The sequence below is a fragment of the Anser anser genome (assembly GCF_964211835.1).
Source record: "Anser anser genome assembly, chromosome: 8".
Classification (NCBI taxonomy): domain Eukaryota; kingdom Metazoa; phylum Chordata; class Aves; order Anseriformes; family Anatidae; genus Anser; species Anser anser.
This window is the reverse complement of record NC_139728.1, coordinates 16,845,743-16,864,272: the sequence shown is the minus strand read 5'-3', so window position 1 is coordinate 16,864,272 and position 18,530 is coordinate 16,845,743. Positions and strand designations below refer to the sequence as shown.

The window sequence follows — 18,530 nt, the reverse complement described above, 5'->3', positions numbered from 1 at the left end:
TGATGGCAGGGAAGTATTTTGCATGTTTTGTTGTTGTTTTTGGAGGAACTTAAATTGAGCACTAGATCTTTTTTTTTTTTCCCCAACAACAACAAAAAAAAGGGTAAAATAATGGAAGATCTGAGTTAAGTTGCTAAAAACTATCATGCGATTCCATGTAAGTAAATTCACCCTTCATATGCATCAGTTTGTGAGTGATGTTTGCTCCATTAATTTTAATAGCAGAATAAGGTGGCAGAGCAAGCTCTGTGACTTACAGCCTTCCAGATTTCTGTAAAGAAGTAAATATTCTGCCTTCCCAGTGATGGAGCTTTGAGGAGAAAGGAGTTGGATGATATATTCTTCCCCTTTAGTTTGGGGGTCTGCAATCAAAAAACTTATTTATTTTGGTCTGGCAGCACAAATACCAAGTGTATTGAAAGATCCTCTGGTTCCTCGCTTTGATATATTGCGAATGCCAGTGTAGTCTCTCTGAACAGAGCAGTGGCTTTCTATACTTGCTTCTTTTTTCAGTCTCTAATAAATAGGCAAACCGATATCTTGATTATTTTTATAGAAATAGGTACATTCTGTAGAGCAGATGTTTGCAATGGCAGGGATTTTAAGGGGAGCTAAAGTGATGTCCCCAGTGTTTTCAGCCTGCTCACGAGCCTTTTGTATGTCAAACCGTATTACTTCTGAGTTGGAAGATACTAAAACAAAATCCATTAAGACAAGACCTAATGTTATCTCAACTGCCTTATATAAAAAAGATAGATGAAGACTATCATTCTTCTGTATAGAGAGAGGCAAATGTCCGTTCCCCCTCAAACTCCTGAGGCTTAATAAGCAAGCATTTGTGCTTGTTCTTTGAAACAACCACAGAAAAAAGGCTGAGGCAGTTGATTGCATAAGACTGATGGTTGAAAGATGGGATTCTTGGGCCTCTTACTGTGTACTGTATTCATTTGAGTCTATTAAAAGCTATCTAAAAAACTTTAAAAGCTTCTGAGACTACTGCTTTTTTTTTTTTTTTTTAATGGAGCACTATTTCATTAACTCTGGTGCACCTGGTTAGACCTCAGGGAAGGCATCTGGTCTGCCTTCATTGTACTAGCATCTCAGCAGGTTACTGATGTGTATAGTTCTGCTTTTTGAGATGATTTCCCACTTTTTTTTTTTTCTCCCAGTGATTTGCTGGCTGCTTTTTTTCCTCTATCTTCACTTGCTAGAACTTTGCTAGAACTTGCTAGAACAAAAGCTAGATGCTTTTGTTTTTAATGGTGTTTTTCAATAAAGCCTAGGACTCATTTTTTCTGGTTTGGGGTAAGGGGAGAGTTGTTATTCAGCTTCATAATGTAAAATAAAGAGAACATTGTTAATTATAAATGACTAGCCTTATTAACTGGGTCCAGACATATATTAGAGAATGCCGATGCCCTTCCCAAGGGTAAACTTGAGATATCTGTAGGCTGCCAGGTTTACTTTCTGTATAGACTGTTTTCCCAGCTTTCATCAAAATAACCTAGACCTCTTATATTTTATGTTGTGGTATGTGTCTGTATGTACAAGTGAAAAATTTAGAATAAGAAGTTGATCTTTTAAAGGAGTGTGGAGTAATACAGCATATTCTAGTTCGTAGCCAACTTGTACACTATTTTTCTCTCAAATTCCTTTCCGTCCTCCCCATGGTCAAACTATTTAATGTGCTTTGGCTTTCTGTGTTCACAATGTTGACTGGGAAATTAAGAATGTTGTTTTGGATGAGCTTGAAGCCCTGTTAGCTTGGTGTAGTTAATAGTAAAGCCCCGTGTTGTTTAAAGCCTTTTGGAGCTCATCAGTGATTTTGAAGGTTGGTTTGTATTTAAGATTATTGAAACAGAGAAGCCTGTACATTTCTTTCATTGTACTGTGTTTGTGCAGAAAGAGAACTGAAATCAAAGAAGGTGAAAGTATGGCAAAACAACATAAAAGCTTTCGTTGGTGAGTCTTGGAAGAAAATAGTGAATTCAGTGTACAGACCAAAATACTTCTGCTGCTATTGACTTATGTGCTAAAGGAAACATTCTTATAGTACCTAATGTATTCTGAAGTCTTGGTGGAGTGATATTTTGGAGGTTTGCTAATTTTCAGGTATCTTTCTATATCTATTTATCAGTTGCTCGGTATAAATCAGTCATCAGAGTTGTATCTCAGAACAAATAGCATGCAATCTATTTGACAAGGTATGCTAAGCAACCTTCACCTCTCTACCTTACCTCCCTTACCCCCACATTCCTCTTGGAGGGCATGTTCATCGGCTGTTATTCTGACACTTAGATTTTTACGACAACCTTTCTATATGATCTCTCTATTGTACCTCCATAGCATTGATATTTACTTTTTAAAGTCCTGGCAATAAAGCAAAAGGTTCTGATTAAATGGAGTTCAAGACAAGACTATTTCAAAACAATCTTATTGATTGCAAGAGCTGATAGTGCTTTGCCCTTAGATGAAGGGAGCAGTTTATTTTCATGCTAAGTTAGTTAGACATCTGGATCTTTGCTTGCAACTTGAGTAACTTCCATATCTGAATGAAATAAACAATGGGTTTCCTTCTCTAGCCAGGACAGTTTATTACAGCTGATAATGGAGAAGTTCAGTACGTTTCTGGGCTGTGATCTTATGTTCAGCTCTTGTGGCAATCTGAAGCTTTGCAGAGCTTCACTGTTTTCCACTGAGCTTCAGACAGAAGTAAGATTTGACCTGTGAAGTCTTCATTTTTCAATGCAGCTGAAATGCATTTTCAGGTGTGTTCTTTGGTGGGTGGTTTTGATCGTATATTGTGTGCTTAAAGGTGAAACCAGTCTTATTTATGCCTATCCTACATACGAGAGATTTGAAAAAAGTATGGAATAAAAATAGGTTTTGTGTCATAGGCATTACATGGATTCCTCTGATTTTTTTCAGTGGTTTGATGTTGGCTAATGGAAAAAGTTGAGTGTATCTTCCCCCGCCCCTTCTTTTTATATAAGTTTCTGACAGGAAATCTGTAGCTAAATATCATTTTATGATTTCCATCTGTTCGCATATAATGGTGTTTTGTAATGCAGTCCAGATTGCCGCCCAATAGAAATGTCTGATAGCTGGAGATAGGCTTTAAAGTGATTGTTGTGCATAATTATTTTTTTAATGAGTGATTCATTTAATTTTGAAATTAACTAGCTCATTTTAAATACAACTTCCTTGATGCAAAAGTTTGCATTAATTAACTAAAATAGTGCCTAATGTCTCTAGTTCCAGTATGTTTTGGGGGGAAAAAATGGTTTGAATAGCTGTACTACCATGGCAGAGTAAGAAAATAAAATGCATTCTTAAATTCAGAGTGAAGGAAAAAGTATGCAGTAGAAATAGAAAACTGTTGCTAAAATCTCTTTGTAGCTTACTTTTGTGATCTGTGCAGTGTGTTACCCAACTAGTGCGGACTATGTTAAAGAGCATTTAGGGTAGCCAAAACCATTTTAATTTTGACAACTCAGGTGATTTCCTCAAGTATTAAGAGTAACTGATGAATACGTTAAGCACTAGCTCTTGAAAGATGTGTGTCAGCATATTTTTTTAATGAAAGTTGCCATCTTTCACAGCTGGGAAGAAAGGCTTGGTAATGGGAACCACGTATATCCATATGGTGGGAAAATAAGAAGGCAAATTAAAAAAAAGGGGGGGGGGAGCCCTTGTTTTTCATGCTTTTCATCACATGTCAGTCTTGATTTTTGTACAACAGGCTGTGCGTCTTTGAAGACCTGGGATGGGCAGTGCTGTGATAAATGGTAAATTTATTGTTGCTTTGCAATCAAGTTGTCTTTAAATATCTTTACTTCCTGTGAGTTTACATCTTTCGTGTTTCAATGATAGTCTGAATAATTAACAAGAAAGTTATACTACTTATCTGCTCGGGTCTAACTTACGGACAACTGCCTTGTGTGTTAAATGAGCCAGGCTGCTGTGACTCTAGGATTGGACTGCAGGTACCTCTGAGTGGATAACTCTGCTCCCTCTAGTGGGGATTAGCTTTATAATACCCTAGCTACTTATTTTCTAGAGCTCTACTCCATAAAAAGAAACTTACTATTTATCTACGTTGAATTTCCTTTCACCAAGACAGTCTGTTGCAAACACTTAAATGGCATAAATATGATTTTTTGTAAGGTTTGCAACTTAGTCGTTAACAATCCAGCTAAAAATATGTGTAGATGGATAGATAACTTCCTCTGGTTTGTTTCCTGTGTCTGTCTGCTTTGCACAGGGTGAACCTTTGCAGCGAACGAGGCAGTATTCCATCTTCAGCTCTGAAGCTGGAACTATTCATGTATGCAGTCATGAGGGAGCACTGGTCTATCATTTTGTAAAATTAAAGCCATTGGACTCAACTGCTTTGATGATGATATTGAATGAGTTAGTATCTGGGCTGAAAGCAGTGATTGTTCTCAAATGCTTATATCCACAACAGATGTGCAGAGACAGCTAGTCTGACTCCCACAGCTCTGTTAGGGCGAGACAGCCCTATTAAGCTTCTGTCAATTCCACCACTGCCAGTCACACCAGAGCTTCTTGCGACATCGTCCCTCTGATGCACAGAGATAGTCTGTTGTGTTCTGCTGCACAGTCCTGCTTGCCTCCTTGGAGAGAAGCAGTGTGAAACTTCTTTGCATCAAAGGAGAGAGCCAAGCAACCCCGAAACAATAACAACACCACCCCCACAATGCTTAAAACAACTTTTTTCCACCTATAAGCTGTTGGAAGAGGCAAAAGCACAACAGAACTGTGGCAGCTCTGCTTTTTGTTCAAGAGGAATCGTCAGTTTGGAAATGTGTTATATTTTGAAATATGTTTTTTGTTGTATTTGTAAATGTAGTTTTTAGAAGTTAATATGTCTCAGAAATTGTACCACAGTTGAAGAACAGGTTAAAAACAGCTTATGGGGCATGAAAAATATCTGGAACTTCAGTAGGTTATTTTTAAGTGGCACATACAACATCAGGTGAAACTTCTGCTACCTGTTGAATTTGCAGGCTTGTAACATTGACTACAGAAGGGAACCTTTTCCATAATCATTGGAAGAAAAGTCGGGGTGGGGGGAATGCCAACAAGTGTATACTAGTGAAGAAGGGATATATTTTTTTTTCCTTCCTGGCTCTGCAATGTGTTCTTGTGACCTCAGACATATTGTTTGTTGTTGTATTTCTCCATTTATTAAATGTTGAGAGCCCTGTCTGCAATTTTTCTTACTTCATCAACATTTAAGTACTTTGAGAATCTTGAATTCTCAAGAATTGTTTGGCCCAAGACTTGTATTTGTTTGGTGTTCAGATTTCAAAGAATATGAACAGAAATACTTTCAGGAATATTTCTGGTGTTTATCACTTAATCCAGGAGGAATGCGAAGTACTTGCAAAGAGCCAATGTCTAAAAGTACATGGGTTTCTTTCAAGTAATTAATGGAAGCTTCAAGCTTCATATTGTTTCGAAAACTGCTCTGATCTATGATAAGAAGTATTTAAGTATTTTTGATGCAGCTAGGTCTTGCAAGACTTTTCCTGTCTTCCCAACTAGCCATAGGCTATCAGTGTACAGGGGTGCGAAGTCCTGATCTGTAACAATTTTGATACAGAATTTTGTTTTGAAGTGACTCATTTTCCCATTGATATGATGATGTTTGAAACAGTGAGAATTTTTACCCTATGTCAATTTTAATCCTGCAAGTTGCTGTCAGCCCATGATATCCTCTCCTTCCTGAGAAGAAAGAAGATAGGGTGATATGAACTAGGTGTCAAAGGAGGTGTGAAAACTTTTTGAGGAGGCTGTTCAGAAACTAAGAGAAGTTACTTTTATCTGGGAACTGGAAATAATAAAGACTTCAGAAATTATTTTCTTATGAACAAGGGAGGTGAGTTTTTGCAACTTAACATGTAGCCCAAGTCTGTCTTCCTTTTGAAAGATAAAGCTGTGTATTGAAGGAAAAGAAAAAAAAAAAAAAACTTGAATCAAAAGGCCAAGTGACTTTGCACTTGAAAAATGTGCAGTAGCAATGTGGCTTTTGTATGTCTTTAAAAGGCATTTGTAGGTGTCAGGGTTTGGGAGAAGGCAGCAGAAATGCGATCCTTACTGTGTCCAGATGGGTCACTGTAAGTCTAAATGACTCCTGGCAAACTGAGAAGAGCTGCGTGGTGATTAGCAAGGTGCCACGAGTCAATGAGAAGGGCTACAGCTATCTGAAAGGTTGAGGGGAAGGTGATGTGGCAAAGCACTAAAAGATGTAGGAAGACATGAGATAAAGCAATGGCTTTATTGAAGGAGACCTGTAGGCAGATGTTATTCTGTAACAGCCATAGAGTAATGCTGAATTATTTGTTACAAAACAGTTTGAATTTGTCAGCTACATTTCTGAGCGCCACTTTACCTAACCTGTGTTCTTTTTCCCCATACGCTGCTGCTCGGTTCCCTTGTATTGCCTGTTTGGAAGGGACAATGTTTCTTCATTGAAGAAAAGTCCGGTGAAGGGAGACAGGCATGAAGAGATGAGGATAACCTTAAAAACTTGACAGGAGTTGTATTTGGGGTGGACCTAGAACAGTGACTTTGGGGAGGTGAAGGGGGGTTATGAACATTTTCATCGTTTTTCCTGGAGCTTCCCTTGAACCAAGCGGTATTACAAGCAAATAACGCCTCTCGGCTTCTGCCCCGCTTTTCTGCTCAGCCTTGTGCCTCAACTGTTACTAACATGAGATGGTGTCTGTAGAGCTCTGTTTCGAGATAGTTATCAAATTCCCTGCAGTAGTAAGGGAAATTTGTGCTGCTGCTTCTGTGGGATGTTAGCGGGCCTGTGGAAGAGGCAACTGGAGAGGTGGCATTGGCTGGCAGCTCTGCAGCGCAGGGCCGACACGTGAACGTGAAAGGAGCCTTGGTAATTAATATATGGGTAGTTCTCTCTCTAGCCACAGCTAAAAAATAAAAAAATAAAAATTGCTGAGGATGATGAATTGATGTATTTTTTATCATTTATTTTATTCCTTATACAACAATGTTGCCAGAGAGTCTGTGTTATGTCCAAAAAGTCATTTTCATATTTTGCTCCGAAGAATAACTTCAGTGACATATTTTTGGAGGGCAATATGTCATCTCCGTGGAAACAAAATTGACCAGTGGTATTTCGTGCTTTGAACTATCCCAAATAAATAAGATATCATACAAAAAACTGTATCAGTCAGTATCTTTCCACAGAAGTTTATAATAGCACAACCCTTACAAAATTTGAATTAAAACATCTTTCTGACTTAGCACTCCAGAGTAGTAACTTCCATTTCATATAATAAAAAGGAAAGCTTGCATGTTTTTTTCACATATGCTTTATTTAAATTGCCAACAAATACTTAAAAAAAAAAAAAATCCTTACATGGTTACAGCTTGTTAATATAAAAATGTACTACTCGACTTTACTGTTCATAGACACAAAAATAAGTAGTTGAGATTAATTGAATTTGAGGATCATGACTTAATATAACAGCATGGCAAATTCAAATTATACATATGGAAACCTTCTGGAGTTCCTGGAGACTTAAACCAGAAGAAACTCAGGCAATTTGGGGTTCATGTGTGGAGATGTCAAGAAGAAAGGCCAAGAGCTTGTTTTCCATGGTTCCTCGGTAGCTTTAGCGCTGGCACAGAGAGGAAGTGTTACATCCGTACACCTTTCTGGGGGAGAGCTGACCTGAGAGCTATACCTGTACCTCTGGAGAGAGGGCCTGGTTCTGCAGGTCACAGACCTTGTTTCTTTGGGAACGTGGGCTGGATGTTATTCTTGTAATAATATGAAGTTTCATCAAAACTTTTTTTCAAAGAATAGATACAGCACTGCTGCTCCTGTCTGTGCTCACCATCTAGTATATTATTTCAAATCAAGTAAAACTATTTTAAGTGGCTCAGTATTGACAGTTCAAAACATTTTTTCTGTATTTCTCTTTCTCAGCAAATGGATTATTCCCTTATAGAGTCCTACAAGTTTCAGCCATGTTAGAAATGGATTAATGCTAGATTTTAGGCTATCGACTATTGTTGGAAGCGGATTACTTTGCTGTTATAAAATAAAATCTGACAATCTGAAGTCTTAATATCTGCAGAAGATAATCTGACCAAATATGTGGGTGTTTCCTTTTTTTTTTTTATTTTGCCAAGATCACTCAGCCGTTTATTTGCTGTGTGTAATTGCTATGGAAAGGCTGCGCAAAATGCCAACAAAATGATACGTAAATCTAAATTAGCTTTTTGATTGTTCCAGAGGCCTTCATAAAAAGAGTATTTCAATTGGAATACTGAAAAGAGAATCTTGATGTCTTTTTTTCTGCTCTTACTGGGAAGATACCTTTAGCAAATTTTAACTCCTGTTTCAGTGGCACTACTTTACCCAGTCTGACTTCCTGCAGTTATGATTTTTAATAAGCTCTGTGCTGATGTACCTTCAGATAATGACCAATTACAGTGTATTAATGTCAGGATGGGTGGTTAGAGATTGATGGATTCAAATCTACCTATTGTGTCCCTCACTGATGTGGGACCAAAGGTTTGAGCAAGAGGCTGGAACTGTTTTTACCTTTTTGCAACAACTAAGATTCAGCGAGTGAATTGCTGGCCCCTTTATTCTAATCAAATTTTCATCAAGTAGTCACCCTTGTACAAAAAGGAACCGATTTGGTGGAGAAGAAAATATTTCTCGTGTGTAGGAAAATAATTATTTTTTAATTGCAAAGCTTAATCCAGTGTAAATCAGGATTAACACCCAGAGGCTTTCAATGAGCAGCTGGCTCTCCTAGTAGCAGGAAGCTTTTTTGTACAAAACCACTTCACCGCACACCTCACCAGCTCTGGACTGTTCCTGTTTTTACCAAGGACAGGGAGCTCCTTATCGCTCTGGGGTGGCACTAGGTAAAGCCCGTTTGTGTAATTTTGCTTTAGCTCATTCATGTCTCCCACAAAGAGCTTCTATGGTAGCGCTATTTCTCTGCATGTCTGTTTGAACTGAGTGTGACTGCCACTGCCTTGGCATGGAGAGAATGAGCATGGGAGGTTTGCATTAGCTGCCTAGATGTTACAAGTGTTCCCTCACGCATGGTTTGTAAGTAATCCTGGGGATTTCATGTAGGCTTCCGTCATGAGAGGCCAACTGAACTTCCCAGGTAGGCCCGGGGAGGGACATGAGTGATGTGGGGACTTGCAAGATTTCCTTTGTGAAAATCCCTCTACCGGCTCCTTCAGTTCACTGAGCCACTGCTCCTTTTAATCCTCTGAAAGTCAGAGGTGAAGGACTATTTTTGAAACAGGTGATTATTTTATTCAGAAAGGAACCAGGTCGCTGCTGCATGCATTTGTTTTCCTAATCCTGCCTGAGTTTGGCTTGGACCCCCAGGTGTTTCACACAGGTATCAGACATAGCAAGGAGAGTTTTTTCAGAGGTAGCTGAGGAACTAATTAATTCAGTGTTCCCTGCAGTTTCAGCATTTAATTCAAAGAGTATTTTTCTTGTACCTGGATTTATTTAAAATGGCTTTGATTGAGGCTCCTGAAATATAATTCTTTGAGGGGTCTATGTGTTGTTAGACTTACTTTTATTCATGCTTATCTTTTTCATCGCCGTGTGAGATGAAGTCTTCAGGCTTCAGGCTGGCAGTATGAGATTAGAATAAAAGATAAGGCTGTTGCTGTCTGTATTTGTTACTATATTGATATTTAAGCTATATGGGCTAGCAAATCTCTTTGCAGATTTTAGAGGAAAATAAGAGGTACTTTTCATTTGTATATAAAGCAACCAGGGTACAGAATGAAATTGAAGTTCTTAAAATGAAATTAACAGGAGCAAGTGGTTTTCACACAGAAAACGAAGAATATAATCAAAAGCTTATCTAGTCAGCCTTTAAAAATGTAATTAAAATTCATTCTCTTATGACTTAACAACAGTGGGCTTCATTCAGCATGCAGACTTAGTTCTGTTTTGTTGTGTTTTTTTTTCCAAAGGATTTACACAATTCTGTACGTATGTTAAGGTCAGCAATTACGTTTATCATTGTAAACGTTCAGTCTGTATGCATCTGGTGTTATTTAAGCACATATCCTGGTGTATCAGTTGGTATCAAATAGAATTATCATGAGCTTATTCTTGGTACTTTAACTTAGTAAGATTCCTGATAAAATGTTTACATCAGCTATTCTGATTGGAAAGCAACGCTGTTTGCTATTCACTATTTTTTTCAGGGCTGTTAGACCAACTGGCAATATTTTATTTTCTGGATCACATTAGTTTAGCCAAAAAGTGCAAAGACAAGCAGGGATATAAGTATAATATGCTGGAAATAACAGTATATCTTTCCAATTAGGTTTATTGAGTGTGATGGAGAATTACTGTTATACAGCATTGTCTATACATATAGGTCCCTAAATGATTTTAACAGACAGCTTAATGATCCTTTTTCCTTTTATGCTGCACAATACCCTTTCAGGAAAAGTAAATAATTTTGTCTGGAGAAAGCTTGTATAAAATAAACTGTCTCCAGCCTTTCTTGCTAAATGGAGTCAGATGATCTATATTGATCTTTCTTTTTTTTTTTTTTTTGAATTGGATTTTGCTTGCAGGAGTGACATGCATGTTTGTGTAGCAGAACACTTCTGACAGCCATAGCCATGTATAAAGCAGTTCCATTAGGTTTTCATGCTAACTCCAAAGGGCCTGCATTACAATATTAAGACACTAGGTAAGAGCAGGCCCTTCCATTATGTACTAAACTGTGGTTTGTATTTAAAGAACTCCCTGATACGCAAGTATTTTTAGCTGCATTTATTGTAGTCACAGTGCTTCTTAACTGTTCAGCACTCCTGGGATTTTGAAAAGCCACAAACATTTTCCTTATGTGGTTGCATCTTTCTCTTTATATTTATCTGTTAATCAGGCTGTTTCATCCTAAAGAAACCTGAAATTGCAGGTGACTGCGAGGAAAAAAAGCTGAATGGTATCTATTTTTTTTGGGGGGTGGACCTTTGGGGAGCCAGGAGTTGGACTCGATCCTTGTGGGTCCCTTCCAACTCAGATCTTCTGTGATTCTGTTGTGTTTGCTGTCATGCTAATTAATTAACTTGAATTCAACACTTGTGTCAAACAAAACAGTCTGAAGCTGCAGAGTTAATGCAGCTATTTGACATCTGATTATTTTTAAATGTTACTGCTGCACCATGTTGCCTAAAATGTTTCTGTATTTTTTTATGTAACTTTTTAACTAGTATTATTTGCAGGGTTCCAGAGCAGTAGTGCTGCTGCTATATTTACAGGTCAAGTTACAGCTGGTGTGTTTTTAGTATGCAACTTTTCTTTTTAGTCATTAATTAATATTAATTAATTAATAATTAATAACTATTCAGTTCTTCTGTGTTGCTGTAAAGAGTGTGCAAGGTAATGAAAATCACTCCTGTCATTTGAGATTACTGAAATCACTCTGATTCTTTTGAATGAGTGCAATAAACAGATTGCCCGATCTTCCTTATAGAGACCCCAAAACTTGGTGTTTTATGTAATGAAAAGTTTGGCATAACATCTAAATTTAATTTTTCAGCTATTCTGCCTAACAGAAAACTGTAAGAAACATGTAAGGCCATACATTTGCTAACACATATATTAGTATATAAACAGAAATACACAGTCAGAACTTAATCTAGAAGTACTCTGTCTATCGACTGCATTTGTAAGGATATCAAAAATTTACAGAAAAAATGAGAAGTAGTCTCAGGTATTGAAACCAGCTTGGATGTTTATATGGAATAGAGATTTTACAGTTGGTTAAACTTTTTTGTTTTTAGTTTAGTATCAAACCCTGGACAATGTCACACACTACTCAGTGTGTTTCAACTTACGTGTTCAAAATAAAGCCCTGGCAAAAATGCTATCTTGAAAATAAATGACAAGTATCAAACGCTAATGGAACCATAGCAAGTTTTTCAGCATTGCTACTAGTAATTTTCAGACAGCTGCTGTATTAGATTTTAGTTAATGATCTCAGTGCCTTGTTGGAGTTGCTTCCTTCCTGCTCCATTTTGCTGTTGTTTTGTTTTGTCTTTAACCAGCTCAGTGAAGCACCATGTGCCTTTTTTGGAGTCTGAAAGGAATTCTTCTCTGTCTGGACTGTTCTTTTTCCTTCAGTTCTCAAGATGCATTAACTGCTATTAAAGAAAAAAGAAATCGGTAATGTTAGCGAGTTGTAATTGTTTGCTAAATTACTACTTCTTATAGGAGAAGTTTTTATACCTGTTCCTTTCTGTTTGCCTTACTGGAGAAAACAAGCTGGAATGTGATTTTTAAAATTAGTTATTAGAATCTCTCCATACGAAGCCAACTGAGTTATGAAAAGGAGTAGGAAAAGGTGGGTCTTCTTAACCTGACCTAAAGTAGTTGAAGTAGTACCAGAGAAGTTATTTTAACTTTTATACTCTGTTTCCATCCTTGTGTGTGCTCTGCACGTGGTCTTCACTTTCTGTAGGTGAGAACTGGTCCCAGAGCACACGTGCTGAGCCTGTCATGGGATCTGAGTTGTTAAGACAAACATTAAAGTTTTTAGTGGCTATCTCTTAGGATGATTAAAAATAGTAAGATTTGCAAATGAGGCCAATGGTCTCTTTTGACTGAAGTGCATTTAGGGTGTTAAGGGTTAAAACATCTCTAATTAGGCAAGTCATAACCTGCACAGAAAAATATCTAGGGAAAGAAGAAAGCGAAATGCCCATGTTGATCTTTAACTAGAATAAATTATGGGCTGTGGCACCTGGCATTAGCAGTGATTCCTGTAAGTGTGGTACACAGGTTCCCCAGATGGTACCTTTAAGCCAATTCTGTGAGGATCTGAAGTGGTTGGCGGCAGTGTGCGCGTGAGGAGCTCAGCAGTACCAGCTAGCCTCTGTGCGAGGATGGCAGTGTGCTTGAGTTGGGCTGTCACTGTGTCAGATACCACTGGTGACCGAAATTGACGTTTTGTAAGCAGTTTTTTTTTGTTTTCTTAATAAAAACTTGGTAAGGTGGGGGTTAGTGTACCTTTGTGTTGCTTCACTCTTGTGCTAAATTGGCTAGCAGCTTGTATTTCTATCAGATAGCAAGTGTTTTGCTATCTTTGCTTAATGTTGGTTATGAAATCTTTATTTACATATGTTAATGGGGGTCAGAATCTTCTTTACAATTAAGGATGATCACTTAGCGATAGTTGCAAGGAGTTGCTCTAACCTGAGAGAAGCCGAAGTCCCCTGGAGCGGTGTCAGCGCGCTGCCGTTCCTGGGGCAGGCGGGAAGGTGTCCCGGCTCTGTCCTGATGCCCCCCGTGCTTCACCCACAGCTGCCTTTGGAAGCAGTGAACTGTCATCCGTCAGCAGGCCTCCTGGAGTAGTACTTCTGCAGAGGAATGGAAAGTAGAAGTATTTGGGGCAAGCCTTTGGTTTCACGTTGGTAGTTAAGTCATGAAGTTGCTGAAGAACCAATGCAATGGTTCTGCTGTTTGTAAGACTTAAAATTAGGGCAGAACAGAGCTAGTGTTCTTACAGGTCTTTGGAAGAGTTGGTATGTTATTACTGATACCTTCAACAAATTTAACTTTAGGGTTTTTATATTAATTCAGTGTCTATTTTTCCTGTAGTTTTAATTGGCTCTAGTGACACAAATCCTCCATGGCCACAAATTGTCATAGCACTATTGATTCGTTTTCTTCCTCTCCATCCTCCAAGTATTCATATTCACGTACAGCAGCAGTGCTCTGGTTTGTGAAAGTAGTGTGCTGCTGAACAGCTCCCACAGGCAGCCACATTTCAGCGGAGGATGAGGTCTGTGTGTATATGGCTTGTGTATGTAATTTGAAAAGTGAATCAGGACATGAAGTTTGCTAAGTCATTATGGATAATTTTTAAGCTGCTATTCAGTTTTCATTCTTCATCGGAGGAGAATGGAGTCAATATTGAGTAGGTTTTTGGTCCTGCTCTGGTTCAGTATTCAGGCCAATGAAGTGCTTAGTGCAGCTTTTGGGCAGTGGAACAGCTGAGAGCTGCGCGGTGCCGCAGGCTACCAGCTGCTTGCCTAACTGGCCTGGGAGCTGCGTGGAAACAAAGCCGAGACACCAGGTCAGCTGGCTTCAATATTGTTCCCAACTGGAAGAAAGCTGCTTGTTGGTTTGAAGTGGCATCCAGTGCCACAGATACGCAGCAACTGTTTGCTCAGAGATGGTGCCAGCACGCTTGCCACATCTAGCTGTCCAGTTCCTCTGCATCAAGTCAGCATTGAGGTTTAATCCACATCTTTTTAGTCTATTGGGCAGCACTGGAAGGTTGCTGAGCTCAAAACTATTTCAAGACTGAACCTTTCCTCATCTGAGTGGGAGGTTTCACAAGGAAGTATGGCATGCACACAAGAGATACTGAAAAGAGAACCTACATAATATCCATGGACACATGCAGAAGGAAAGCAGATGCAGAGGACAAAGAGCATAGGGTGGTATGCTTTGAATTACTCTTCCAGATACTCGGTTAACTTCACTTTGACAGTCAGCAAGGCTCAAAATGTATTCTTGATCAAAAGGCATATGGGCTAAGATATAGAGGAAAGAAAAGTTTCTGTTATTTTCAGATTTTCTTGTTAAGAAATACCTAAGAGGTTCTGGAGTTTTAGTGAAAATTGAGACGAATTTGAAGTGTTTAGTTTTGTTAACATTTAAGTTGATAGGATCTGTGCTACTCTGTTTTGTTTGGGAAGATGTTAGTTTGTATGCAGTTAACACTTGGATTTGCAGTAAATGCTAATAAACTTGTTCAAAGGCATTTGTCTGTTGTAACGTGCAAGGTATATAGACAAACTGCTTATGATCAGTGATTTGTTTCTGTAATTATTTCAACATTGTTCATTTCAATATATTTTTACTGAAATGTATAGGTCTAGTGCATTTTCACATGAGATTTTTATTAGACAAGACCCTAAGAAAACAGGCCTAAGCAATCAAACTTAGTCTGTCCATATCTCTCCCTGTGTTAATAATTTTAAAACCTGTTGACCTGACTTGAAAGGGCAGAGATCTTGAAAATAAATCATTTCAAATTTTTCCATAGTTGGTGGTGGCATACAAATTGAATGCTGTTATTAGTACTTCTGATGAAGGAGGAGAAGACATAACTTGCCCATTGTATGCTACTTTCTGGTAGCATCTGACTGGCAAACTAACTTACTGTTAGCTGTGGTATTTCCTGTTTTCTGTTCATGTATGGTACTGCCCATGTGCGAACTGACTTAGAAATTGATGAAAGTTTGCATGTAGGACAACACATGACAGAACAGCATTTTTCCACGCTGTATAAAAATGATATCATTTAGTGAACCTAAAGGGGCAGTAATTTAAATTAAAAAAAAAAAAAAAGTGGGAAAGAATATTTTATACCTTTAAATTATCATGCATTATATTACCATGAAAATCTGTCTTGTATTCGAAATACTACTTGCTTAAATGCTGCTTAGTGTGGACAGTCTTAAGCCAGTTTAGACATTTCTTAATAATTTTGCAAACCCGCTTTTCTTATAAAATCAGATTTAAATAGAGTGCAATGAAAACGGTGAGTCTGTAGAACATCATTTTGTCCATGGGATTTCTGATAGGAAATAAAGACCTAACCTGACTTTTTAAACTGATTTCAGTGAAATCAGTCCAATCCTATGTAGAAAAGTTCTCAAAATGAAAATTAAATTTGCATGGTTGTCATCTAAAGAGATTTCTAGTAAATTCAAGGATATTCAATAAATAGCTAGCATCTTCGTCCAGGCGTTGGACTTGATGATCCTTATGGGTCCCTTCCACCTTGGGATATTCTATGATCCTTCCTCTCTGTTTTTCACATGTAAAAAAATGTTAAAACATACTGATTTCAGTTCTTTGTCATAAAAATTATTTTTCATGTTACTTTGAAGCTTAAAACTTACTTATTCTTTGATAATAGAACCATGTACTTCATATTTGTGGAGGTTGTCCTTTCATAGGTTCTTGTTTTCCCCTCACACAATATGGGCTTTAAGATGATTGTATGCAGCAGCCTTCCTGCTGCTTGCATCTAATCATGTCTTTTGTATCATACACATAGCCTTTGCAGTTCACTTCTCACACTAATTCTTGAATCATCATGGTTTCAAATATCTCAATAGAGGAATATTTCTCATCACTGTTTTTGAAAATCCTGTCCATTTCTTGCGCCTTTTTACTCTTATATATATAAAGCTTACTGCATATAAATTGGCAGTTCCTCGTGGTACCGTGCAGCTGCATCAGCACTGGAGTTCTGTGCAATCATCATTCAAATCTAGCTGAGATGTACGACTCTGGTGTAGAAATATGAGCGAAATGTTCCATTTCAGCCTCTCTAGGTGGCATTTAGTATCCATGTAGCCTTGAGCAGCCATGCAGCCATGTGTGTCCCATACCAAATGCTTCCTCTGCTCGGTTACTGGCAGGAAGAGGAGTTGCCAGTCACTTCTTCTTGTAGCCACCTTCAGCTAGATGAAACCTGAGTCTGTTGCCTCATCTTTCCGAAATCAGAGGTTTGCCAGCAGTGATGAGAGAGGTATCAAATGAGAAAGGAAGGAGTAAAAACTGTGACTGTTGTAGTGGGGAGCAACAGATGTCATGTGGAAAATTGAGATACACTCAATAAGCATTTTCTACAAACATTTTCATACTGATGTAACTTAGTTATGGGGTGTGAGATATGAGCATATGAGAGAGAAAGTTTAAGCTTTGAAATGTTTCAGACAGATGGAAGTTTGTGGTTGAAGACAACTTATGTGGAATTACAGGCTAGTGGTGTTCACAGCTTAATGATTCTGTTTTAAAGTGACTTTATGTTATAATTAAAGAGATGTGGTGAAAGAAAATACAAGGAACTGAGTTACTGGAAGCAAGGGAAGTAGAGGCCAACAGCTTCTGGTGCTAAGTGTCATCCCGCATAAGAACATAACACAGAGAATTACAGGTTACTCTTGTAGTATTGACTTTAGTGTGCGCTGTTGGCCATCAAAGATTTACTTGAATATATTATTAAAGACGGTATCACAGTAAGTGAATCAGAAAAGATGCTTTGATATGTGTATAACAAATCATATTAAAGTATATACTTACCTAGGACAGAACAAATCCGTGTCTGAGTCAGTATAAAGCATTTAATATTCACTAGCCAAAAAAATGCCATAATAGTCTGATACTCATTTTACAAATAGACCTTTAGCACTTGAAGTAGTGTTCAGTTACTCAGTGTTGCCCTTTATATAAAAGGAAAAATGGTTTGTCATGTACTCACCTTGTCAAAATGTTGTCCATAGCTTGCTTTTTCCACATTTCTTCCTTTTTATGTATTGAATGAATTTCAGTATTGAGAGATCACTTTTCTCTTTAATGTTCACTGTTTTATAAGCATCTATCGCTTATATTCTTGTTGAACTTGAAATCAATAAATCCAATGGAATTTTTGCAAAACCGTTTATTGGATTGTAATGCTTTGCACTTGGGGCTTGTGTTAACTGGTCTATCAAAAATGTTGGCTTCATCTGAATTCCAGTGCCTCTATAGAGTTAATTGACTAAATCTGTAGTGTTAGTAATTCTACTGGTTTGGGAAAATTCATATTCTCCAGGTTGCTTGAGTTATTCCTTTTATTATAGTTTTTAAATAGTAGATATTTTATAGAAATTATTTGAGATACTTCTTCACCGTTGTGACAAAATGTCACCATTTTCATATAGACAATATAATTTCACATAATATAATTCACATAATAGACACTTTTCCTTAAAGGACATATTCAGTAGCATTTACATGAGTCATAGAATATGGTATATGTTCCCTAAGAATACTGTTTTCTAGTCTTTGTCAGACTAAGTCACCTTTTATCATTTGTACATTTTATAGATTTTTTTGCTTTACATGTCAGAAATATATATAACAGCAAGTGCTTATTGCTGAGGCAGTATTGCTCTTCACCAGGTTATTTGCATTCTAAGGTTTGAACTTCAAAATTGGCAGTCTTTACATTGAAATTTTGTATTTGTCATCCTTAACAGAAAGGGCTATTGCAAGACATGAAGTCAGAGAAATAGAACAACGTCATACAGCAGATGGCCCCCGACAAGATGTGACACTGGATGAAGAAGATGATGTGGTGATTATTTACAACAGAGTACCTAAGACTGCCAGCACATCCTTCACAAATATTGCCTATGATCTTTGTGCAAAGAACAAGTATCACGTTCTGCATATCAATACAACCAAAAATAATCCTGTTATGTCTCTACAAGATCAGGTAAGATGCTGCATTTGGGATGTTTTTATTAAACAAGGAGAGAGCGCAGAAAACTTTTTTTACTGTTGTACCCATTTATCATCTGAAAGAGTTGGCTTCTCTGTCGCATTTTCCCATATAAATGAATTTTAATATGTTTATATTCTCTTTGTTGAAAATAATATTTATTAAATAATA

The 18,530-nt window shown here is 37.6% G+C and overlaps 1 protein-coding gene across 1 annotated transcript in view; it reads left to right on the top strand.

Moving 5' to 3' along the window:
• HS2ST1 (heparan sulfate 2-O-sulfotransferase 1) overlaps nucleotides 1-18,530 on the top strand; it is a 78,730-nt gene that overhangs the window by 40,245 nt on the left and 19,955 nt on the right. The window contains exon 2 of the mRNA XM_083847222.1: nucleotides 18,115-18,353. Coding sequence (XP_083703348.1) covers nucleotides 18,115-18,353 — 239 coding nt within the window. The remainder of the gene's footprint in view (nucleotides 1-18,114; nucleotides 18,354-18,530) is intronic.